General features: G+C 42.5%; 4 protein-coding genes and 1 non-coding gene across 6 annotated transcripts; 2 read left to right on the forward strand and 3 right to left on the reverse strand.

Annotated features, from left to right (window-relative positions):
- Nucleotides 1–1,319: 1,319 nt before the first annotated feature.
- On the reverse strand, nt 1,320–3,661 carry uqcrfs1 (ubiquinol-cytochrome c reductase, Rieske iron-sulfur polypeptide 1). The gene is made up of 2 exons (XM_004066816.4): nt 3,363–3,661; nt 1,320–2,690 (listed from the first exon to the last, which is right to left on the reverse strand). Exons 1-2 carry the CDS (start codon nt 3,571–3,573, stop codon nt 2,080–2,082), a joined length of 822 nt encoding a protein of 273 aa, XP_004066864.1. The 5' UTR covers nt 3,574–3,661; the 3' UTR covers nt 1,320–2,079.
- Nucleotides 3,662–8,411: 4,750 nt separating this feature from the next.
- On the forward strand, nt 8,412–15,383 carry si:cabz01068815.1 (Solute carrier family 51 subunit beta). 2 transcript variants are annotated; one of them, XM_004066817.5, is made up of 6 exons: nt 8,412–8,628; nt 9,346–9,387; nt 9,458–9,835; nt 11,818–11,949; nt 14,763–14,853; nt 14,921–15,383. In XM_004066817.5, exons 2-6 carry the CDS (start codon nt 9,348–9,350, stop codon nt 15,216–15,218), a joined length of 939 nt encoding a protein of 312 aa, XP_004066865.1. In that variant the 5' UTR covers nt 8,412–8,628; nt 9,346–9,347; the 3' UTR covers nt 15,219–15,383. The 2 variants fall into 2 exon arrangements, with proteins under 2 accessions (XP_004066865.1, XP_078801106.1); XM_078944980.1 differs by lacking the exon at nt 8,412–8,628 and adding an exon at nt 8,827–8,910.
- On the reverse strand, nt 15,247–21,670 carry rasl12 (RAS-like, family 12). Its single transcript, XM_078944981.1, has 5 exons — nt 21,380–21,670; nt 20,640–20,696; nt 19,639–19,712; nt 17,573–17,767; nt 15,247–16,631 (listed from the first exon to the last, which is right to left on the reverse strand). Exons 1-5 carry the CDS (start codon nt 21,459–21,461, stop codon nt 16,296–16,298), a joined length of 744 nt encoding a protein of 247 aa, XP_078801107.1. The 5' UTR covers nt 21,462–21,670; the 3' UTR covers nt 15,247–16,295.
- Nucleotides 21,671–22,952: 1,282 nt separating this feature from the next.
- On the forward strand, nt 22,953–25,259 carry kbtbd13a (kelch repeat and BTB domain containing 13a). The gene has a single exon (XM_004066836.4). The coding sequence runs from the start codon at nt 23,051–23,053 to the stop codon at nt 24,545–24,547; it is 1,497 nt and encodes a 498-aa protein (XP_004066884.3). The 5' UTR covers nt 22,953–23,050; the 3' UTR covers nt 24,548–25,259.
- An 86-nt stretch (nt 25,260–25,345) lies between these two features.
- trnaq-cug (transfer RNA glutamine (anticodon CUG)) lies at nt 25,346–25,417 on the reverse strand. Its single transcript has one exon. It is a non-coding gene; the product is annotated as a tRNA-Gln (tRNA).
- Nucleotides 25,418–25,455: the final 38 nt, after the last annotated feature.

Below are 25,455 nucleotides of genomic sequence, written 5' to 3' on the forward strand. Positions count from 1 at the left end.
TTCACATCTGTTGAAGCTGATCCTTCTTTGATCCTTCTGTCCTTTACCTCATATGTATTCTAGACTTTCATGACCAAACCTAAAAAGATGTGTCCAAAAGTAAACGCTCCCTCTGTTCAAACGTTCTGGGATTTTGGTCTGACTGGGGTTTCACAGACCGCCTCCACGCGGCCTGGGATAGGCTCCAGCAACCATGTGACCCCCAAAAGGCGATTAAGTGGGTTCAGAAGCTGAACAGCTGAAGTGGCTCCATGGATCGGTACTGAAATGGATAACTCAGGATCCTGCAGAGCAAGGAGATGTAGAAAAAAATGTTTCTGACATTTCAGCATCTTGTGGCTGAGCTAAAATAGACCGGACTGAAAAAAAACTCAGAATTTCAGAATTTTGCACTAATAATGTGGAACAATCTCCAAAAGGACTTGAAGTTGAAGGAACTGGTTCCTCCAGGCAAGTTTAAAACTGCTCCAAAAATTGGAAATGAGGTTTGTGAACATTTGAATCAGTTTTAGGAGGTTTAGCGGTGATTTGGTGTGTATGAATGATTCCATCTTCACCCTAGGGCTCATTTGAAAAAGAGATTTTTAATCTCAATGGGACATCCTTGGTTTGAAAAACTAAAAAAAAAAAAATAGTAAACAAAATCAATTGACCCTTGTGCTTTCCTAGGCACTTTGATGTTGGGTCATCTAGACCCACTAGTGCCCTGAACCTTTTTTCCTTCCATGATTTGTGATCTTCACTGGTGTCCATGGATTACATGAAATCTTTCCACCTTTATCATGGTGGGGAGAACACGTGGGGTCATCTAAGATAGCACAAGGGTTACTCTGTTTTAACATGGAAATTCTTGACCTGTTTATTGGCGATCTGTAAGTGGGTTTAGTGGAGACTAAATAATTTTAGGATGTGCTTATGGTCACTCATTTGCAATTATCAGTAATATTTACGACACTACGTTTAAAATGCAAGTCAGCATTCCACCTTAATGCTCCTGCTTTCCCACATGAATACAGTTTAGTTAGAATAAAATGCCTTTTCATAAAAAATAAAAACTTGCATCTACTTCAATCTAGGAAGTCAAAGGACACTAAAACACATGAAAATTTCCATTTTATTAGGTTTTTGGAAAATATTGGTTATCCACTAGATGTCGCTGAGCTGAGGCGTTTCCAACGTTCCACAAGATCAAATCACTTGTGCTTCAGAGCACTGTCTAGTGGGTCTAGATGACCCAACTCCCAATGTTAAAGTGCCTAGGATAGTACTAGGGTTACAAGACCACTTAGAAAATAGATCAAGAGATGATTAGAGTGGGATTTCAAGACTTCAGGCATTGGTTTTATTCAAACATTTAAAGCATTCATTTGGCAGAAATGTATACAGTGAACTTCCTGTCACTTGACATTTTTGACATTCCTGATTATTTTAACAAGATGGTAGGAGTCTAAACTGTCACAAAGGTCACAGGTCAAACCCTTGCTTATGCTGATTCCATACTTTTCCTTGTGCAGTCGTTCCCCCCAACCCCACAGGCCTGACTGGTGTCGTCCCGCTTCTGCAGATCAAACCCCCAGAAAACACAACTGCTGCTATGAAGATGAACAAAAACTGAGGAACACAAGAAAAATCCAGGAAAATAATCATCTTTGTTGTGTGGATGTTAGCAGATCGTGATGCTCTTATGTTTTAAATAACTGAGAGGGGCAGCCGTCTGCAGGTCGCTCTCCACTTACATAAAAATAAACACAAAAATGAAGCTTTGAGATCAGGTCAAATAAAATAGAAATCTTTATTCACCACAGCTGAACACAGACTATGAAGATGAGGAGGCTCTTGTTCCACATATCAGAAGAGGAGGTGGAACCATAAATGTTCTTCATATCAGGCTGAAATGTACGACAGACATCAGCTCCCGCAGGCCTGCGTGTCTGAACCGCGAGCATAAAGGGACCAGAGAGGAAGAACAAGCGTTAGTAGATGTGCTGTGGCGTCTGAATGAAGACCCGACAAAACCGAAAACCTTCTGTCAACATAAATGCCTCCACACGTGAGCGCGGCTTTTCCACCGCAGCCTGTTCATCCAACCACCACCGTGTCGTCATCTGGGAACTCATAGTAGGGCACCTCCAGGTTGAGGGGGGCGGGACCTTTCCTGATGCGACCCGAGGCGTCGTAGTGCGAGCCGTGACATGGACAGTAGTAGCCTCCGTAGTCTCCCGCGTTGGAGATGGGCACGCAGCCCAGGTGCGTGCAGACGCCGATGACGATGACCCACTTGGGCTTGATGACCCGGTCCTTGTCTTCCTGAGGATCTCGCAGCTCTGCCAGGCTGACGGCCTCTTCTGCTGAAATCTCCTTCTCGGTGCGATGCCGCACAAACAGAGGCTTACCGCGCCACTTGAAGGTCATGTTCTTGCCTTCTGGGATGTCGCTCAGCTTGATTTCAATTTTGGACATGGCCAGGACGTCAGCGGAGGCACTCATGGAGGAAACAAACTGAGTGACCACCGTCTTGGCAGCGTAAACGCTCACCACAGCTGTGGCCCCGGTCAGCAGGTACGAGAAGGCTCTCCTGGACTCGCTGCTCTCCGTCGACGGCTTGTGGGGGTCTAGCACCTCCGGGCGCCGGTAGTCAGAGAAGTCTGGCACCTTGATGTCTGTGTGAGCAAACCGGACTCCTGCCCTGCCTGCAAAGACAAACAGCAGCAGTTTGAGTGGCAACACTGGAGCAAAAATAAGTGACAAACAACACAACTTTGGATCCATCACCCAAACATTTACCATCAAGTGCATTCTGAAATCCTCAACTACAGTTAAAGGTGCTAAAATCCTTTAGCTACTCTTTAGCAAATGACCTTAAACTTTAACATCGTCAGCAGTTTACTGAACGTTTCTTTTCAAGCAAACTTCAATCCGTGTCTTTAATATTTCAGAATAAAGAGCGATAGCGGGCAGCGACTCCGACACGGAGCTCCTGCCCGACCTCTGGTCCCCGAATCACGACTACATTATAATTAGGCGGCGCTGGATCGCTCTCTTCACCCGGAGAGAGGAGCGGGTCGATCAGCCGTACGTCCCACCATACTCTGGAAGCAGAGAGCGACCCAGTGCCGCCTGCTGTCGCCGGCATTGGGGACCAGAGTCCTGGGTAGAGCTCCGTGCTGGAGGCGCTGACGTCAGAGGAGGAGTCATGCTAGCCACCGGCTAGCTTAAAACCGGGGACAGTCTGTCGTTCACACCGAACGACGGAGACTCGTCTTTTGTCCCCGGAAGCACCAAAACGCAGCCATTCACAGATGCCTGCCGTTAAAAGACACCACACGGAGGAAACCCGCCCGGTTGGCGAACATCGTGCTCACCGTTGATGCTAACCGTCACCGCAGGCCCAGTCAGCGGGCTTTGACCGCGCAGCGACTCGCGGCACAGGAACGGCTTCTTCGTGTCCAGCAGCACCTTATCCGTTTTTAGAACCACCCCGGGGACCAGCGCCTTTAGCGGCCCCGCCACCGTGAAGGCTGTCGCCTGCAGGTACGGGGAGAAGGCCCCTGACCGGGCAGCCAGCGACATCATCTTTAAAACGCCGCCACAGAAAACGACCTTGTCGGGCTCGTCCACGTACTGCGCGCAGGAACTTTACGTAATGACGTAGTTACGTGGTGTTCATTACTTCTTCTTCTTGTGGTTTTATTGGCGGGAGGCACCAACGTGAAGGTGCATTACCGCCACCTACTGTGTTGGATTGTGGGTGCAAAATCACCCCAAAATTCCACGCAATAACCTGGTCCTTCTTTAAAAAATCTATAATAACACCACTTAAATTCTCCTCCCCTCCCAAAAGCTTCTTTAAACTCAGCTGTTCACCCTCTATCAACCAACTCTGCTTTCCAGCTGTCGTCTTTCTTCCCCATACAGTTCACAATGACAGAACGTGCTCCACTGACTCTTCCCTTTTCCCACACTCACACAAACCAGTTGGGTGTTTCCCTATCAGATGCAATGTATTATTTAAACCAGTGTGTCCCATCCTCAACCGTGATATTATGCCATGATCTTTGGCGTTTACTCTGACATTCATACCTCTCCCTACTTTGTCTTGAATACTAAATAGATGTCTTCCTTTCCTCTCCCTTTCCCATTGTTTCTGCCATTCTTCCATAATACGCCTCCTAATAATTGCCCTAATTTCCATTCTACCTAATGGAATTTTCATCTCTATACCCTGTTTCAATGCCCTTTTTGCCAGAAAATCACCCATTTCATTTCCCTCCACCCCCTATGTGCTGGTACCCACATAAATCTTCTGTTTATTTTCAATTTTCCAACCTGTACAAACTCACAAATTTCAAACAATATATCTGATCTGCTATCAGAAGAATAAGACTTCAGAGACATCAAAGCTGACAATGAGTCTGAACAAATTATACCATCTCCAACTCTATTCTGTTCTAACCATTGTAAACTATACCATATTGCCAACATTTCAACTGCAAAAACTGAAAGATCCTTTGACATCTTAATTCCAACATATTTTCCCAATGTAGGGATACAGAAAGAAAAAAACAGTTCTCATTGTGTCTGGGTCTTTAGATCCATCTGTATATATGGGAATAAATGAAGCATGGACTGTGTCTAACCTGTCTACTGTTATTTCATCCCAGTTTCCCTTCCCTTTGCTAACTGAATTCTTCCACGCTGAGCTGTCTCATTTCTAAAACGTATCAATTTTTGTTGAGCCAATTTTTTTGTAGGACCTAGAATGCTTTTAATTACCATGTTCTATTCTTTTAATGAGAAAAGCAGTTTACATTTTGAAGTAAAGGTCTCACGGTTTAGCAAGTTCCCATGTTTGTCCATTAAATGACAGCTTGTCCAAATAGCTTTTTCTAAGTTTCCAGAAACAAAGACTTTCTAGACAGAACATTTCTGTTATTCCATAAAGGTGTGTGTATGGGGGAAAAAATAAATATCATAACTTGCTGGTGATAATCTGATCATTTAACCAGCAATTTTGAAACAAAACAGGCCTGGGAATAATAAACCAGAAGGGGTTTTTGTTCAGAGTAAATGAGTTCAGCCATCTCAATTTGACCCTTGTGCTATTAGAGACACTTTGACATTGGGAGTTGGGTCATCTAGACCCACTAGACAGTGCTCTGAACCTTTTTTCTTCAATGGTTTGTGATCTTCACTGGTGTCCATGGATTACATGAAATCTTTCCACCTTTATCCACCTTTGTCATGGTAGGGAGAACACGTCAATGTAAGGGTGAGCTCATCTAAGATAGCACAAGGGTTAAGAAATGTTTTGGAATTATTGTTTTCACAATTCACCAAAAATGTAACAAATCTACTCAAAGTAAAGAACAGCTGATTTTGAACTTTAGTTTCTCCAAAATATTTTATTTATTGTTTCTCTGCCTGAACAGACGAACGTTTGCATCATCTTTTGTTTTCTGAGAACAATCCCAAAATAAATGAAGACATTTGATAATTTTGTAAACCTGAATTCAAATGAAAGGAAACAGTTGAGAAGATGAATCTGTGCATTTTTTTCCTGATACCACTGAGATGTTCTGGTATTACAGCTCCTTAAAAGATCCACAGAACCTTTTCAGGCTACAGATGTCTCTCAAAGGTCTGAGGTTCTAACTCAGGGGTCGGGAACCTTTTTGGCCAAGAGAGCCATAAATGCCACATATTTTGAAATGTAATTTCGAAAGAGCCATACAATAATGTAGTGTCCCTTTCCCACACTGAGGCACGGAGACGTAACCTCTTTTAAGGTTCTTAATTCTGGTTACTGCAGACCGCAACAAACGCCGTTCAATTAATTCAGCAACTCCTGAATCTCTCCCGCCGACACGAGAGCGCTTCTCCCAACTTTATATTCACCTGCTCCCGCTGCAGCCCTCCCATTTCCCTTATTCGGCCTATAGCTGAACCCCATTGGTCCAAACTACCTAACAACAGGCTGAGCGACAGAACTGAGGGCCAATCAGATCTCTGCTTGACGCGTTCAATGAACTCCAGAACTTTTAACGCGGCCCAACAGCCATCCAACTCAGTCCGCGACAATTTGTTTAAAACTAAATATACAAGTGAATGTGTGCATTTGATTTAATTTCAACATTTTTAAAGTACAATAAGTCTGTGGATTCTTTTTAATAACATTGTTATTCTGTTGCTAATAAATGAGTATTTCTCGTGGTAGTTTTGCTGATGGTCTAGTCTGGTTGATACGTGGTGAGTTTCTGCTTCGTTCAGGCGTTGAGACTTTAAACGTGATCGTAGTCTGAATGTTCTGTAGATGTGAGACAGACTGCTCACATGCAGACGGGGAGCCAAACATATACTCACACGCTGCAGTGAGTGACGGGCAACGGGTTTTACGTTTTTACAATCCCTGCGCGATTCACCTGCTGCCTGTCCCCACAACCCCTCACCCCCACCCTCTGCTTTCTCCCTCACACATCCCGTCCCCGCATCTGCGCACTCTTTCTCAGAGACGGGAGCGCGTAGTTTTAGGCACGGCAATTCACAGGTTTCCAGCTGGTACAAACTCTGTGAAATAATATATAATAGTAACTGATAGCGCTGGCGCAGATTTCTCTCTCTAAGCACTGCTACTACTGCGCGCCTCTGGCATCGCATCGCGCCCGAGAAGGACTGGTCTAATGAAAAAAAAAAAACTATAATTAAAGATTTGTCTGCGAGCCACATGTGACCATCAAAAGAGCCATATATGGCTCGCGAGCCATAGGTTCCCGACCCCTGTTCTAACTCGTGTTTGTGTCTGTAGGACATATGTAGAAAATGTGTGTGTGTGTGTGTGTGTGTAGATGTATGTGTGTGTGCAGACCTGAATTGTTTTCTTGTCAAGGTAGAAAATGTTTTTGGAAGTTTGCAAAACATTTTTACTGCTGAAAATCTTGTTTCCCAAAGACAAACTGCAAAAGCACAACTTCATCTGTGCTTGCAAATCCCCTACAGAAGTAAAACCTGTTCACATGCGTGAATGTCATTTTCTTTCTTTGAAATGAAAGTTTTCAGTTCATCCAACAGTTTTAGGATGACCATCTTCTGGTGCTTTAGAGTACTAAAAAAAAGAGTCAAAAATGCAAAAAATTTAAGAATAAAAAATTATAAGCATCAAACAAATACATATTTAAACATAAGAATACAGTGACAGGAACATTTTTATTACTGTCTTGATACAAATAAGAAACTACAAAAAAAACACCACAAACGAGGAAACATCTTGCAACAATCGGCTCCTCCATGTTTTGGACTCCACCTGCTGATGACATCATCAATACGACACGGGCCAAAGCTGCCTTATTGGCTGACACGATGCAAATTCTTTGCCAAAGTGGAGCTATTTGATATCTGGAAACATTTTGGTCTGGTGCCTGAACTTTCTCCAAAAAATGTTGCAGTTCTTAGATACTCTGTTTCCCGTGGTTGAAGACTAACCTGCCTCTAACTCCGCTGTAGGTCTAACATTTACAACCTGTTTGGTTGACTGAATAGTGTCACCTGCATTTTCATGACGTGCACGCAGCTGTTCTGTGCTGAACCTGAAAGTCTGCATATTTTGAAACAGCTTCACCATTTAGGATCCTGGTTGAGGTCTTTGTGGGACAAAGTCTGGATCCAGACCAGGATTGCAGTCAACCTGTACGTGACCTCTGACAGAAATCCATTTAAGTGTAGTTACTGAACACTCCATTTTATTGGCCTCAGTTTTATTCATGTTTCCTTTACCGAGCCTCACCTGAGTTCAAGCATTTGTCCAGCTTCAGTTAGTCTTTTTTTATGAATTTTGGTGGACTGGAACTGTTGTTGCACTTGCTTCCACATTAAACATTTGTGGTCATAAAACGACAACGATAAGGTAAGAAATGTTCTAATATGGTCCTGCCTTTTCCCCTCATGCCTCCCCCTCATTGATCTCTGTTCATTCTGGAGCTTATGGTGCATTAAGGAAACCTGGGATACAGAAGTTTTGAGGTGTCCGTTGCTCCGACAGCAGATTGCATGAGCCCTGCAGAGCACAGGTGAAGGTCTCCTCGCCTGCCTGGCTGGGTGCCTCCACACCTTTGCCATAGTGATAAAAGCTTTTAACGAGCATTCAAGCTTTTTGACCGATGAGTCACGCACCTTTGCAAACAGACTAGCCAAGGTGAGCGTGGCGCTGTCCAAACAGCAAGCGCCCAGCGAGGTCAATGACCTGCCGTCTATTTCTCTGTGAGCGGAGCTTTATGCTTTGTGCGTAAAGATTACGGGCACAATCAGCCTCATTTTCAGCTTTTTATGAGGTTCCGGCGTCTTCACCTGTATCAGTACCAACACGTCCCATAAACAAGGCTTGTTGGGGATCATTGAAGTCCTTAAAAACTCAGAATCACAGAGACGGCAGGAATTCCTGAATAAATCAAGCAATAAGCAGAAGCTGGAGTTCACAAAGCAGCTTTACTTTCATTTTATCAAGTAGAACTTTCAGCGGTTCAAAACATCTGAACCTCCAGCACAAGCTCCTCCCTCTGAACTTTGAAAGGTTTCTGTCCCAGACCTCTGTGAACAGTTGCAGTCCTCCTCCTCTCCTGGGACAGACGCACAGCCAAAGTAAGTAAACCTGAGCTGGGATTCATATTAGCTGCTGCTTTCAGCTGATGAAGAAGCTAAAATTGACAGACAGAGCACCGACCCCGTCACTACCTCCTGCACAATGGTGGTTTTCTGATAGCATTTTCTTCTTTCCAAACAAAGCTGGTCTACTCTTGTGTTTTGGTGTAAAGTGTGTCAAAAACCTCCATAGTTAAAAGCTGGAGACACACCATGAGATCATCACATAAAGACTGATCACATGAAAACAGCTCACCGGCTGGGGCTGCTAGTGTCGCTAAGGTAAAGTAGAATTACTCCGACATAGGAATAGGTTTTATTAAGGAATACTGTTTTTGGTTTTTACTTGTGCATGACTGGCACAGCCCCTTTTTGTTACGTTTAAATACATCCAAACTAAACATCTTCATAGACATGAAGAACAGAGGAAGAAATGAACCAGAAAACAGCCACATTTCAAAGGGAGGAAGGAATAATAAAAACTTTGGATGTGCATTAGATACTTTGATAGTAAATCTGTTTCCTGGGAAAGGAATGCTGTGGTCTGATGGATGCAGTGCTTGGATAACAGAACGTTTATTTGATCAATGGCCGTAGAGCTCAGAGGATTGACTGTAAGCCGCTGATGTTAAACTTAGGTTGTAAACTTCTGACCACTAAGTCAGTCGGGTTGATGTCCTGATGTGAGTAACAACAGCAGCTCTGTCGTCTCTGCAGACATGCGTCCTGCCTGGATCCTGATGTCCTTCCTGCTGTCAGGTAAACTTCTGAGTCAAAAGCATCTATGAGAGGTCCGTTACATGCCGATAACGTGGTGTATACTGTTCAGGAGGACGAGCATTCATGATCTACAGCAGCGAGCACAGTCTGTGTCTGGAGGATTCAGGCACGAGAGAAGTCCAGCTGAAGAGGTGCAGCCCGGACTCGGAGTCTCAGCAGTGGCTGTGGGTCAACCAGAGCATGCTGATGTCTGCAGCTACGTCCAGATGTTTGTACACTCGGTGGAGTGATGATGTAGTGCAGATGCGGCCCTGTCGTGGTCCGGATCCAGCTGGATTAGAGTGGGACTGTCACAAAGGCAGGCTGATTAGTAGAAAAACCTCGCTGCTGCTGACTGCCAGTGGCCAGCAGGTGATCCTCTCGCAGCAGGGCAAACTCTCAATGTGGAAATCTCTGGATGAGGAGGACTTCTGTAAGGAAAGACTCAGTAAGTCCAGGAACATTATGGAAACATTTGTTCCAGAAATGCTTGGTTTAATTGGTTCTGATCTAAATGTCATATTTTATGATCTTTATCTATCTCTTTTTGTTTATCTAAATCACCATTTTGTGTTTGACCTTGTGTTGCTGCTGCACAGCGTACCTTTTGGGCCTCAGTCTTACATCCCTGTTGGCTAAATTATGTTTTCAGTCCTCGTTTCCAGTTTTAGATTTGAGATCAGCTTTGGGACGATTCCTTTAAAAATGCGGACAGTTCAGTCTTAAATGCATTCAGTTTGCTTTGTTATAGGTCATCATACTCTGACGGGGCACAGATAACCATCTCTAACTATATTTCTGGGTCACATGACATCTCAGGCTGATCTAGGCATCAGTCAGGCCCCCTTCAGGATTTCATGAGGTGAATCTCTCCAGCAACTGAAACTTTGAAATCAGAGATCAGTTTAAACAAGTATTTCTCAAAATTAAGAATAAAAAGTCAATTAAACGTTTCTCAAACCAACGTCACCGACATCCCACATCTGACACCATGTAGTGACTGTGTCCATTTTGAGTGGAGGGATGTCCACCGCTATCTTTAGTGACATCAGTCTGATAAGTGTCTGGAGAAATTCCTTTAAAGGGAAAATCCCTTTTTTTATTGGTTATTCAATAAAACTAAAGTCATCATTTTATGCTGCCGCTCGCTGGCTCAGTGTTACAACATTAAGTTGGATGTTGAAATAATCCTCTCTGTTTCTTTTTGACTTCTTTTAAAGAATCCCTAAAGCTTTTTTGCTCAATCTTCACAGCAGCCCCTTGGGCTGATTGTCTGTACTGGAGCCTTCCCTGATTGGTCCTCTCTTACACTGTCTGAGTATGACTACACCAATACCATCTTTTTACCTCCTCCACATCAGCTGTTCTGGCTCACATGTTTCTCACATCCCTTACAGACTACTGCAAATCCCACCTGTTCAGTCTCTGACCAAATTCCATCCATAAGCTTTAATTGGTTCCAAACTCTGGTGCCCGGATAATTTCTTCAATCTTTTCAACCATCACTCCTGTGTTAAAGTCACTCATGTCCTAAAAACACTCTTGTCCTGTCTTTAAAAAATTCCTGTCCTCTGTCATCCTGTTCTACTGTTGCATCTGTCCTCAAGTCAGTCCTGTCCTGTTTTACTGTCACTCCTGTCCTAATGTAACTTATGTTTAATGTTACTAATGCCCTAAAGTCACTCCTTTTCTAAAGTCACCCCTGTCCAAACGTCACCCTTGTCCAAAAGTCACCCTTGTCAAAAAGTCACTCCTATCCTATAGACACTCCTGCCCTAAAGATACTACAGTCATAAAGTCACTCATGGCCTTAATTAATTCCTGTGCTAAATACACTCCTTTCCTAAAGACACTCCTGTTAGAAAGTCACTCCTGTCCAAAAGTCAATAATGTATTAATGTCACTCCTGTCCTAAAATCCCTGTTGTCCTAAAGTCACTCATGAACTCAAATCACTCCTGTCCTAGATACACTCCTGTCTTAAGGTCACTCCTGTCCTATAGATATTTTATTCCTGTACCAAAGTCACTCCTGTCCGGAAGACACTCCTGTCCTAATGTCACTCCTGTCCTATAGATATTTTATTCCTGACCAAAGTCACTCCTGTCCTGATGTCACTCTTGTCCTAAAGACATTCCTGTCTTAAACTCACTCCTCACCTCTCGTCTTTGTTTATCTGTGTCTCTTTAGGCAACTAGTACGGTGACATTAACCAACTTTTTTTTTACTTTTCTTTTTAAAAAATGCTTAAAAAAACAAACAAATACTTGAACCAAAATAATTTTTTTAACTCTGCATTTGTTTTTTTAATAATTTAAGTTCACATTTCTGGCAAACTATGATGTTTGATGTTTCCTACTTTAATGCAGCCCCTCTATTACATAGGGGGGTTGTTGTGACAGGACTTGAGACACTGTCTGCTCCTCCTCAGGACTTCGGAGGGCATCTAATGACCCGCACCAAAGTGACTATGAGGAGGATGTGGAGGAGGTGACAGACAAGAGGGGGGGCATGACTGAGGAGCAACGACAATTTCTCCGCTGGTTTTACCGTAAAGAGGACTGTGAGTACTGCTGCTAGATACTTTCCAGAGGAAGTAAATAATAATCTTTTGTTTGCTACAGAAACACGGCATGAGGCTCGATGGAACACAACAGAAAATCTGATTTCTAAAGAGGAATGTTATTCAAACAAATAAATAAGAATGTTTCAAATCTGATACCTGCTACTAGTCCAAAAAAGAGCAAAAATGGTTGAAAATTAAAAAAAAAGTCTTTCAAAAGTAAAGATTTCTGTGAGAGTAAAAGTTTAAAATATTCAACACATTTCTTTTTTACAGTCAAACCACAGAAAGCCAATCTCATTTACAGAGCAAAGCATTTTCAAAATAGTCACAGTAACAGATGGATTCTCTGTGTGTAAGAGACTGAACTTAAAACTAAGACCTTGAAAAAAGCCTTCAGTATATGTATTAAAGATCTTTCCACACTTTAATTTAATTCTATTCAAATTTATTTATTTATTTATATAGCCCAATATTACAACAATATTTGTCTCAATGGCCTTATACCAGTAATTGTATAAGAGCATGAAATCAGTCATAAAAAACTCCTAAAAAAGCTGATTTTTTGGGGGGGGGGGGGGGGGGGGGGGCATAAGGGATGTCCACAAAAAGGAGGGATCCTTGAGTGACAGATGATGTCCCGGAACTCTAAGAGAAGAATTACCCATCTAACTTTACAACTACATGCTTGAATAGTCCAGCAGGTGAGCTTCATCCAGATGGAACTGGGAGCGCGAGACAAGCCAGAGGCGAGGTCCACGGCCGAGAACAGTAGCAGGAGCGCTTTCAGCAGATTGTGTCAAATGTTTCAACTTGGAATCAGCTGCATATGTTTTGCTATGGAATTGTGGGTAAAGAGGGAAAATACAACTGCTTAGCATGTCATTTTCCTCATTTTGATCCAGCTTAACATGATGGAACCATGACGCTTAACATAAGATTGTTTTCAGACTGGAAGTTGCCCTTCACAAATATCATATGGAATGTAGGAAAATGCAGTTCAACTGTGGAAGCATCAATATTTGCAACCTAGGACCAGTCTAAGGTCATGGAGGAGATTCAACTACAGTAGAAACCAAGTTGGAATGTTCTTGCAGAGATGAAGAGGCTGCCAGCGTGTCCCACAGACACTGCTTGGACTACGGCCTTAGCATTTGTCGTCTGTCATAAGAAGGGGCTGAACTTTATGGCTGTCAGCTGATTCTTGACCTCTTCTGTCTTCTTTGCTTTGAATGTGCAAAGAAGCCCACATAACCACTGGTATCATATTGACAAAGGCATTTTTGATGCCCTGACTCATTAGCATGATCCAAACTTTTCTTAAAAACCCATTGAACGTTGTCTCTGTTATCTGCTCTGTGGTGGATCATCATTCCACCAGGGGCAGTGGAGGGGTTTTCCTGGTCATTCCAAAATAGCTTTGTCTGAGAAATTTTAAAAACTTTATAGTGAGAATAACTCATCTGTTATCATTCTTTTCTTCAATGACTACTTGCTGTATTGAAAGACTGCAGCATTTGAGATATTATTTTTTTAATAATCCAGTCAGACCATTTTAATTAAAAATGTGTGGATCAAATTTGAGGCAGTGGGTAAATAAGGTTTCAATATTTTGCCATCTTAAACTAACTTTAGTGTGAAAAAAAAAGTACGAAATCACACTAACATATAATATTTTTTTTTGTGGATTTAATCAAAAGGCTTAAATGACATTTTAAGCCCCCCAAATTTTTTATTTCTGTCAACTCTTTGTTGTGGGGGAATTTGTTTTTAATAAGCCAGAGAGCAACAAACTACACTAACTGACACTTTATTAGGTACACCATGCTAGTACTGAGTTGGACCCCCTTTTGCCTTCAGAACTGCCTTAATTCTTGGTGGTGTAGATTCAACAAGGTACTGGAAACATTCCTCAGAGAGTTTGGTCCACATTGACATGACAGCATCACACAGTTGCTGCAGATTTGTTGGCTGCAGATCCATGATGCCAATCTCCCGTTCCTCCACATCCCTCTATTGAGTTGAGATCTGGTGACTGTGGAGGTCATTTGAGTCCAGTGAACTCATTGTAATGTTCAAGAAACCAGTCTGACATGGTTCCAGCTTCATGACATGGCGCCTTATCCTGCTGGAAGTAGGCATCAGAAGATGGTACACTGTGGTCATAGAGGGATGGACATGGTCAGCATGTAGGTTGTGGTCTTGGAACCATGCTCAATTGGTACTAAGGGGCTCAAATTGTGCCATGAAAATGACATGGTGTGGTTTTCTGCTGCTGTAGCCCATCTGCCTCAAGGTTGAATGTGTTGTGTGTTCAGAGATGCTCTTGCAGACCTCGGTTGGAACCAGTGGTTATTTGAGTTCCTGTTGCCTTTCCATCAGCTAGAACCAGTCTGGTCATTCTTCTGTGACCTCTGGCATCAACAAGGCTTTTCGGAACACAGAACTGCCACTCACTGGATATTTTCCCTTTTTTTGGACCATTCTCTGTAAACCCTAGAGATGGTTGTGGGTGAAAATCCCAGTAGATCAGCAGCTTCTGAAAACCTAAGATCAGCCTGTCTTGCACCAACAACTATACCATGTTCAAAGTCACTTCAATCACCTTTCTTCCCCATTCTGAAGCTCGCTTTAAACTGCAGCAGATCCTCTTGACCATGTCTAAATTCCCTAAATGCATTGAGTTGCAGCCACGTGACTGGCTGTTTAGAAATTTGCGTTAACAAGCAGTTGGGCAGGTTTACCTAATAAAGTGGCTGGTGAGTTTATGTGAGCTGTGTGTTTACCAGAGTGCTGCAATGTCTCTGTTTCAGCCACAATGTGGAAATTTGTCTTGCTGGGACTTTCCTTCATCTGTCTTCTGTTTGGATTCCTGCTGCTGGGAATGGGAGCCATGGCAAACAAGTATGGAATCACACAACCTCTACGCTTCTAAAAAATGAGCATCACTTTAGACATTTTCCTCCAACAGGAGCCGAAAAAAGATAGCAAAATACAAAGCAGCCGCAGCCCGTAGGCAGAAAGATGAAGAGCTGCAAGACAGTTCAGGGATCAGCGACAATGGTAAACCATCACATGGCGGACCGCCACACTCTTCCACATTCAACAGGGAGACTGATGAGCTCAAAGCAGGGAGCATCGTGGTGACATGGAAGGATGGCAACACTTCCTGCCTGTACTCTGATCCCATAGAGGAGAAACAGAAGGAAGAGGAGCAGACAGAAAGGCTGGTGCTTGAACAAGAGGGAGATGATGAGAAAACAGAATGAAAACACAGAGAAATGATAAAACCCCACATTATGATCATATAAAGTCATATAATGTAACAAAAATATGTAAATATATTCCATTTGAATTGATTATTTTGTCGTCACATCAAACCTTTTGTTGTTGTTCAATGCTTCAATTCCTCATTAAATCATTTTGTCTCACTGCTTCATTTCTGATCATTAGTGTCGTGCAGTCCATTCAGAGAATATAAAACAATTAGGATTCCTTTTTTGAGAAAGTTACATTACTTCAGTGCTCAGATAAAACCAGAGTTGATCAAATGTTTGTCCAGACAAAACCTCAGAGGATCCTCCTGATAAAGAGTCAGATGACAGATTAAAGTCTTGGCAGGTTTGTTCAATAACATTTAATATATGCTCTAATGGTTAGTGACTTAAACATCACACTGACTGTCATTTGCAATGAGGATTTCACATAATAATAACAATTTACATAATATTTTGGAATACGCTGTATAACGTTAACAACCTTAATATTTATGGATATGTATCTGTTTTACTTTTAACGTTTTAATTCTGGATATATCTATGTATAGATCTATTTTGCTTGTAGTCTGTAGTATCTTTTGTTTTGATTGCTTAAAATAAATCAATTCCAACTAATATAAACATAGTTACTGTTACCAGATCTTAAAAGATGTACACCCTGGAAAAACCTGCACGTTTCTGAGTTTAAACATGTATTTTGAGCGAAAATCACCAAAGCAAATGTTCAAAACCAGAAAAACAAAATGCTGGATTGCCATTGCTGTAAAAGATAACACAGGCAACTAATACATTTAGGGGGTAATTGCTTTTCTACAAAGGGTCAAGCAGGTTTAAACTCATTCTTCCTTCTTAAATGAATCAACAACATTGTATATTTAATAAGGTAATTTTTCTGCCAAATAAACATTAGTCAATTATATATAAATTTGATGAAAATTTTCACTTTCAACAACAGCAAATCTGACACACAAAAGCATGTCCCATTTGTGAGACAATCACATATTTTCCTGGGCAGCAGCTCTCCTCACGTCTCTGGTCCTCTGCCCCCATCATCCAAAGTCATCAGTGTCAAAAAATCTTGAAGCCCTTGAGCAAAGTGAACGTGGTGGCCCTGCGCTTGCTCTGGGCTCTGGACGTTTTCACCGTCACCAGCTTGGCTGTGGCAGGAGCAGGAAGTTCCTTGTAGCATGGGGTGAAAAAAGAGGGTAGATTGAGGGCTTTGTCTTCAACAAATGCCTCGACAAACATGGGCCTGACCGATCCGCCCCGCTCTGTCCCTCTGTTGGATCTTCTGACAGCCTCATAAAAGACGTGCTGCACAGATTCAAAGTCCCGACAGGCCGACAATTCGAAGAACAAACAGCCGAAACGGGTCGCCAATGCCTCTGCGTCGCACTGACTCACCTGCCTGCAAGACAAAACATGTCTGAAATCAAAATGATAAATTGATGATGCGTTAGCAAGAACAAGAGCTGGGTGTTGATTGAAAAGATGGCTTCCAACACATCTATAAAGCGATGGCAAGACACCTGAAAATATCCAGTAGAGCTTAGGGTTGAAAAACACACACACTATATAAGAATCCTGCTTGACCTCCACTCTGATGACACATTGCATCCTTGAAAGGAGAGTTTTCCCACAGTTGTGCGCACGTTCAACAATGTAACAGGATCACAGAGACATTGGGATTAAAATGTGCCTCATAAAACGTGCAGCAGGGGAAATGTGTTGCTTTCATAACAAACAGACATTGAGGCACTGTGTGTTGAACACATCTGCTGAAGTCTGCAGATGAAGGCCCAGTGGTGGAGAGTAAAGGCATGCCGGTAAAGCAGCATTCCCTTTAACCCTTGTGCTATCTTAGATGACCCCACCCTTACATTGATGTGTTGTCCCTACCATGACAAAGGTAGATAAAGGTGGAAAGATTTCATGTAATCCATGGATACCAGTGAAGATCACAAGTGGGTCTAGATGACCCAACTCCCAATGTAAAAGTGCCTAGGATAGCACAAGGGTTAACCCTTACATGAAATCTTTCCACCTTTATCCACCTTTGTCATGGTAGGGACAACACGTCAATGTAAGGGTGGGGTCATCTAAGATAGCACAAGGGTTACAGTGCCCAGGATAGCACAAGGGCCAGAGAGGAAATGCTGAACACCAGACACTACAAGTAGGAGGACAAACTTTGATGTTTGGCCTCGCAGCTCTTGACTGGACACCTAAACCTGCAGAACTTTCATTTCATTTAAAAGTGACCTGTGTTTCATGAGGGCTGGTACATTTGCTGTGACTTGGTGTTGATGTTGGCCACACACACACACACACACACACACAGATACCAGCCTGTATCTGTCCATGTCCAGCTTGTTCCCCAGCAAGATGATCGGAGTTTGTGGTCTGAAGGTTTTGTTGTGCGAGGAAAGAATCTGCAGGTACAGCTGGCAGCCATGAAAACTCTCCACATTGTTGATGCTATAAACCACCAGGAACGCATTGGCCCAAGACAGGTAGCGTTCACAGTTCACTGGCAGCCCCTAAAGTCTCAAACACACACGCAAACACACACACAGACACCATGGCAGCAAGTTAATCAGACAGTCATGTTGTTTAGCCATGCTTAATCTTTTTAAATTTCTAATAAAGATAATTTCTGTGTTTGTTTGCCTCTGTGGTTATGTCTTAACCCTTGTGCTATCTGTGGGGTCCAGATGACCCGATCCTTACATTGTCGTGTTCTCCCTACCATGACAAAGGTGAATAAAGGTGAAGAGGAATTCATGTAATCCATGGACACCAGTGAAGATCACAAATCATTAAAGAAAATAGGTTTACCGCACTGTCTTCTGGGGTCTAGATGACCCAACTCCCAATGTTAAAGTGCCTAGGATAGCACTAGGGTTACAGCATCATTTGTAATGAGTTTCAGTTGGTAAAGTTGGATATTTTATCATGGGAGTCAGAAATTGGCCTCTTCTGAATGAGTCACCAGTGGTTCATTGAGGAATCGTCACATTCGCTCCTCTCTTGTTGACTTCAGTGGTGGAAATGAACTGAGAGGATTTGATCAAGTCTCTGGTTAGCTACTTTATGTTTTTTTCTTCTTCCAATCTGCAGTTTGTATTCAGAAATGCTGGTTTGTATTTATAGACTTTGGGTTTAGTGTTAAAAAAGTGGACTTCTGGTTCAGTTTAAATTCTTTTTGTCATGTCTTCTCTTGGTTTCCTGTGACCCAGACCCTCCTGTTTGCTCTGAGCAGTGTTTTTTTCTCATTTCTCCACTTCAGCTGGACTGCTTTGTGGGGTCTTGGGGACTGTACTCTACCTGCTTTACCAAATTCTTCCGACTGTGGCTGCAGTGGTCTGTCTATGAACTACCTTCTGCTGAAACCCTTTTGTCATAAACGTGAATTTTTCTCTTGGAATAAAATAAACTTTTAATTGTATTTAAAAACCTCAACCTTTTTATTCTATTCCAATGAAAACTGTCCCAGTCTTTCCTGAATATGAGTTTTTTTGGTGCCTTTTCTCACAGACAAAAATAAACAACCTTTTCGTACAGTAGCATTTTGTGAGTGGTCCATGTTTAAAAATGTGAGCACTTTCCAGGTTTCGTCTGCAGAGGGGGCTCTTTCTCAATTCGAGGTCTACTCAGATGTTATTGACATCGTTTGACATGCAGAATTTAGTGTAGCTTTCATGTTACAGTTTTTCTCAGTCGCTTTAGTACAATTCTCAGATCAGAATTGAAGTTTGCAAATACGTGTGTGCATTTCTCAAAACAATTTGTACAAACAGCAAAACACTATGGATTTCTTGCTAAAGCCTCTAACTTGCTCAAAATCTGGATGACAATTTGTGGCCTAACATACAGGAATGACAAGAGGTGTAGGAAGACCACACCAATTCCTACTGCACTGCCTGTACTGTTGGACAGAATATTGTCCTATCTTTTTTTTCCCTTTGTGTTACTGTTTGCTGTGGGTTTTTCTATGTTGGCATGACATGGTCTGTCAACAAATTACAATATGAACAATAAAAGTGTAAATGTGAATCTTGTCCAGTCTCTTGCAAGCAAACAAAAATGTCTAACTCACGTTTTACAATAATTGTCATCCAAACTTTAGCCATAGTTTACATCAGAACCTCCCTCTAAAGTACACAGTTATATTGACAACATGACTAAGTAATTTGACTGTCTTGTTCGTAGACAATGACACAAGGACTTGACATTCTGATGGCACTGACATGTTCAATGACATAAAGACTTAGTTTTGAGAGATGAACTAAAGATTTTGAGCAAGTTACAGGCTTTAGCAAGAAATCCCTCAGATGGGTGTTTATCAGTCTGCTATGGTGTCCAGGCCTCTGAGACCAACTTTCTTCTGAGCTGTGATGGGCTGACTCACCTGGTCACAGGTGTCCATGACTCTGACTGTAACAAGCTGCTGGTCCACAATCTCCTCTGATGTGTAGATGTCCTCTAAAAGGCCCAAAGACACAGAGACGTTCACAAACTGATGCAACAGACGTAGAACATCTAATGGATGGACTGACAGAGAGACAGACAGGACGAGAGAGTGAAAGAGAGCAAGAGAGAGAGCAAGATAGATAGATAAATAGATAGATAGATAGATAGATAGATAGATAGATAGATAGATAGATAGATAGATAGATAGATAGATAGATAGATAGATAGATAGATAGATAGATAGATAGATAGATAGATAGATAGATAGATAGATAGATAGATAGATAGATAGATAGATAGATAGATAGATAGATAGATAGATAGATAGATAGATAGATAGATAGATAGATAGATAGATAGATAGATAGATAGATAGATAGATAGATAGATAGACAGACAGACAGACAGATTGATGGGTAGGTAGGTAAGTAGATGAAATTGCTCTAGATACGATCTGCTTTGACAAAACAACAGAAATGTAGAAGATGGATGTACTCAAATGGCTCTCACATGAGTCAGACGGTTTTATCAATCTGGGATTTTAAATAAAAAATTAACTTTCTCAAAGTTGATCAGTCAGATGTTTTTGACATTCTGTTTGTCCTTAGTCCCCATACTTTATTCCCTTTTGGCCTGTCTGTAAAAAAGCACCTGTCATTTATTTAGTCAGCAGCCCAACACACCAGCAGCACAGTGAGAAGAACAGACTGGGGTAAGCTCTGACCACCAACCAACCACAGCATGGTTCTTACCAATAAAGTCCCAGGTCAGGATGGTGGTCAGGATGCCATGCCCCCCACCCTCCACCCTGCAACCCCACTGTAGACATGCCACTTATAGAAAATGATCAAGCCAGACAATTGACGTGCAAACATGATGTTTCACAACAAAAACACCAAACACCACTCCCTTTCACTTGAACATGTTAGTTAGTCTTACCGAGGCATGGGTCATATTCGCCGATGAAGCGCTTTGTTAGAAACTTGACTGTGAGAGCTGAAAAACAGACAAATGAGAGACTGTGGAGCACGGAGGACACAGAGCATGGAGGACACGGGGTCAGTGAGTGTCCTGAGAAACTTCACTGCATAAACATTAGGCTGGGACTCATTTTAGGAAGCACTCTGGGATTCATGGGAGTCCCACACAAAAATCCCCCACTATGCAGTTGGAAGCACTGGTGAGCTTCACTTCACTACAAACAAAATTCTGGAAGAAAATCAAACATTTTTGAATTGAAATAAAAAATCAAAACCTGAATAAATGTGAAAACCACAGTGTATTCAGCAGATACACTGCACTGAAGATAACGGGATTCACAAAAACTTTCAACTGAGGAAGACCGTTGTTTGTAAAGTCTTTTTAACATCTTTCACAGTTCAGAAAGTGTCAGAAGCCTCTGCGTCTCTACAGCCTCATTTTATAGCTCATACAGACCTCACATTAATGAACGTCATGAGCTTCCAGATCTTTTCTTGGTTGAATCTTTTTTTAAACATTTGTTGCTTCTATTCATTATTTCTGTAGCAGAAATCAAATTCGAAAGGAATTCATTTAGTGGGTTAAAGTGTAAATATCTGTTTGGTTTTGTTTCAAATTTGCCAAATGAACATTATTATCGAACATGGTGAACACTCATACAGAGTGTCTTTTCCACAGTGAAGGACAGAAAATCTGACCTGACTTCCCGCAGCCCGTCACTCCCAGCAGGACCAGGTTACATTCAGCACCCGGCTTTCCCTTTCCAAGTATTCCTGACATGGCTGTCTCCAAAACTGTTGAAGGCTCTTCTTCTTCACGCTTGTCTTCACTCCCAGCTGCTAAGATCTTCACAAAGACGACCCATGATTGAGTCCCCCCCCAGCCTAAATGTCAACCGATTGCCACCAATCAGCTAATGTTTGCTTGTTCCTGATGGCTTGGACATCCCTCTCCTCACATTCATCCAGAGACAGATCCAACTCATCTGTGGGTGACAGTCACATTCACACGCCCTCCCCCGAAACCACCAGAAGAAGACCTCCCACCACAGGGGAGATTTAAATCCAGATAGACAAGCAAAACTATCCTCTTTGACTTGTTTTTATATAAGTTGTGTTTGTTACCTTGAACACACACAACAGCTAGTCAGTGTAGGTCTCTGCATTGAGATAAAGAGGTAATCTCATAATCTGCTGTGATGCAGTTTGTTTTTTAGAGTGCAGTAACAGGGACCTGAACGTGGGAGTTCAATTAAATGGATACTGGGGTAGCTAAAGGGCAAGTGTCAGGGATTTAGGAGGAAAGATTATGTTTATATTTGAAAAACTATGTGGAAATAGTCACTTTCTTTCAGGCATTTCATTTTATTTGCTGTGCAATTGAACTCTACAATTTTGCTCCTCAATAATGCAACACCCAGCTATCATCATATGATAGGGGGGATCGAGTGCGGGGGTACTCAGCTCAGCACCAATGGCCACGCCCAAGTAGAGATTATGGCCACAGAGGCTTCAGATAAACAGGAAATATGGTTTTGTAAGACATTTAGGTTGTGGTATTTTGGTTAAAAACGTCATAATCATGAATAAAACACCACTGGGAATGTTTTATTTTTATTTGTTATTGTCATAGGGAGACTTTAAATCCCTGGGTTGTCAGCCGTTTTGTACTTCAGTCAGACTCCCAACCAGTAAGATGACTTGTAAACACGTTTGGACTGTTTAGGATGACAACCCAACTTATTTTCATCTGATATATTTATATAACAACTGATAATATCTAAGAATACCCGCTATAGTTTTCCAATAGCAGATAAACTCTGTGTCTGCCTCACCCCTCCTTATGGTGTCTGCCAAAACCACAACTCACTGTAACAGCATGGACTCACTAATTAACAAGTTTCTCAAAACAACAAACTTCTTCTTTGTTTTGTGCAGAAATGTTCTGATCTTATTTTGAAAACAGCAACAATGAGAATTAGTGTCTGGTTAAGGTTGAAAAGTCAATAAAACAAAAAAGGAGCATCCCGATTGTTCTGCATCAGTACATCTCCTGCAAACGGTGCTAAAAATAAGGCTGCCATGATTGATATGTGACACAGGCGAGTGAACAGCTGACATGAACTCTCAGCAACAAACAAAGAGCAAATAGTTGGCACATTTACAGGCACTGAAGTGTCATCCAGTTACCTTTTTTTCTGCCTAAGCTGCCTGTCATCATTATGTGCTGGAACTGTGGCCCACAGGCTTTGCTTCTATGTTTAGAGGCAGCTTTTAGTGCACAAATCCAGAGACGCTGTCCACCCCAGACAGAAGGCATGGAAGGAACGAAAGGTAGGTTTGTTTGACGTGAATGTGATTGCAGGTGGGATGGAACGCAGCAGCGGTTCAGGCTCGGACCATGAGTTGGGTAATGACTTGAAGATCATCATCGATGACTGCGTCTTCACTGTGGACAAAACTGGCATGGTCGAGAACTGTGAGTTTTTTAGAGCCTTGTTTCAGTCCGGGATGCGGGAGTGCAGACAGCAGGAGATCAAGCTGCAGGGTGTGGGAGCCCCTGGCTTCATGGTTCTGCTGCAGGTACTGCGCTGTGAACGACCCATGCTCTCCAGTGACCAGATCACAGAAGCTATCCAATGCACAGCTTTTCTCCAGGCGCCTGCTCTCACCAAGCACTTGATCAGTGTCATCAACTCTGAAAACTGCTTACTTATGTACCACACATCTGCAGCCTATGGCGTGTGGGAGCTGTTCCACCAGTCAGCTTTGTTCATCAGAGACATCCACTTTGACCTGAAGGAGGATCTGCTCACCCTGCCCAGCCAGCTGCTTGAATACGTTGAGTCTCTGCTTCCAAGCAGCTATGTGGCTGTGTGCAGCCACTCCCCATCCTCTGAGCTGCTTCCAGACATCCAGAGGAACATTTTTCATCTGGACGAGGAGGAGGGAGAGTGGAAAGTCCTCACACATCTCCCTCGCAGCACCAGCACCACAATGGCTGGCATGGCGGTTCTCAACAACAAGCTGTACATTATTGGAGGGGTGCATGATGTCAGTAAGAAGGTGCTTGAGCTCGGATACTGTTACAACCCTGCAACCAATTCATGGTCCACCATTCATGGGCCCCAGCAGCTGCGCTACAATCTCACCCTGATCGGTCACGAGGGTTGCCTCTACGCTGTAGGAGGGGAGTACAACAAGACCCTCCTGTCTTCTGTGGAACGATTCCGAGAGTGTGAGGGGAGCTGGAGTTTTGCCTCACCGCTGGATTGCCCTGCTGCCTCTGTGCCGTATGCCGTAGCCATGACCCGGATCTTCATTTGTCTCTGGAGAGGGAAGGGGGCCACAGACATCCTTGAGTATGCACCTGAACTGAACCATTGGCTGCTGGTCACTACACTCACCCACCAAAGCAGTTATGGCCTTCACATGGTGGCTCACAGGGATAACTTGTTTGTGATGCGAAACGGGCCCTGTGGAGACTTCCTATTGTGCATGATGGATTGCTACAACCTGAGCTCGGGGCAGTGGACGGCCCTGTCCGGTCAGTACAGCTCCCTCTTTACTGCAGTGATCAGAGGAGACTCTGCCTTCACCCTCAGCAGACATGTCACCACAGAGTACACTGTGGACGGATGTAGGTGGAGGCAGAAGAGAACCATGAAATGTTTTGGCAGGATTGGATCCATATACACGCTTCAGCTGAGGCTTCCCAAAGCCACCGTCTCTAATGTGGGAAAAAGGCCAGATGTGGCTAAGAGACAAATCTTAAGCCCTGAAACCAGCTCTAAAGATGAGCAAGAAAGAATCAGAGAACAGATCCTGGAGGTTTCTCCATTAGGTCTGTCTCAGTGGAAAGTGTGAAAAATTAAAATACAGGAATGTGGACTCTAAGGTTTTAACCCTTGTGCTATCTTAGATGACCCCACCCTTACATTAACGTGTTCTCCTTCTCATGACAAAGGTGGATAAAGGTGGAAAGATTTCATGTAATCCATGGACACCAGTGAAGATCACAAATCATTGAAGAAAAAAGGTTCAGAGCACTGTCTAGTGGGTCTAGATGACCCAACTCCCAATGTTAAAGTTCCTATATAGCACAAGGGTTACAGCAAAGTGTTTGAAACGAATAAACTCAGAACTTTACAGTGTCTGTCTGAAAATGGAAGGAATAAAAAAAGAGACTGTTTTCATCTCCGGAAACAAAAGTTTGTGAATTCCTGGATCATCTCTGTAAACAGTTAAACTGTAAACTGTGTTGGACCTTGCTGAAGTCTTCATCAGACAATTAATATAATCATTTTCCTGAAAGATACTGTACTTGGCCAAGCTTTAAACAAATAACTTTATATAGAAAGAGAGGATTTCTTTTCTCAGCTACAGTAGCTTTTATTATGTTCTGCTAACATAATAATTAGGATGGATGGATGGATGGAAGATACACAGTTCTTTTATTTGTTTTTCTTTAAAGTTAAAGACCCGCTCTGCTGAAAATGGTGTTTTTGGTGTTTCTAACATGTTCTTGAAGCATTCTTCTGATAATGGAAGACATTAATAAAGAAAATTCAGAATGAAACTGGATGTCCTGAACTTTACTCTGGAACATAGAGCAAAATGATAGTGTTTTAAAGATCCATGTAATGATAAGTAAGGAAAGTTTCAAGGTTCTACTGAGATTTGAACTCAGACTACTGGATTCAGAGTCCAGAGTGCTAACCACTACACCATAGAACCCTATTTATACTAACATTTTACAGGTTTAAATATGCTGA

The sequence above is a fragment of the Oryzias latipes genome, chromosome 3 (assembly GCF_053564925.1).
Source record: "Oryzias latipes strain Hd-rR chromosome 3, Olatipes_Hd-rR_3.1".
Classification (NCBI taxonomy): domain Eukaryota; kingdom Metazoa; phylum Chordata; class Actinopteri; order Beloniformes; family Adrianichthyidae; genus Oryzias; species Oryzias latipes.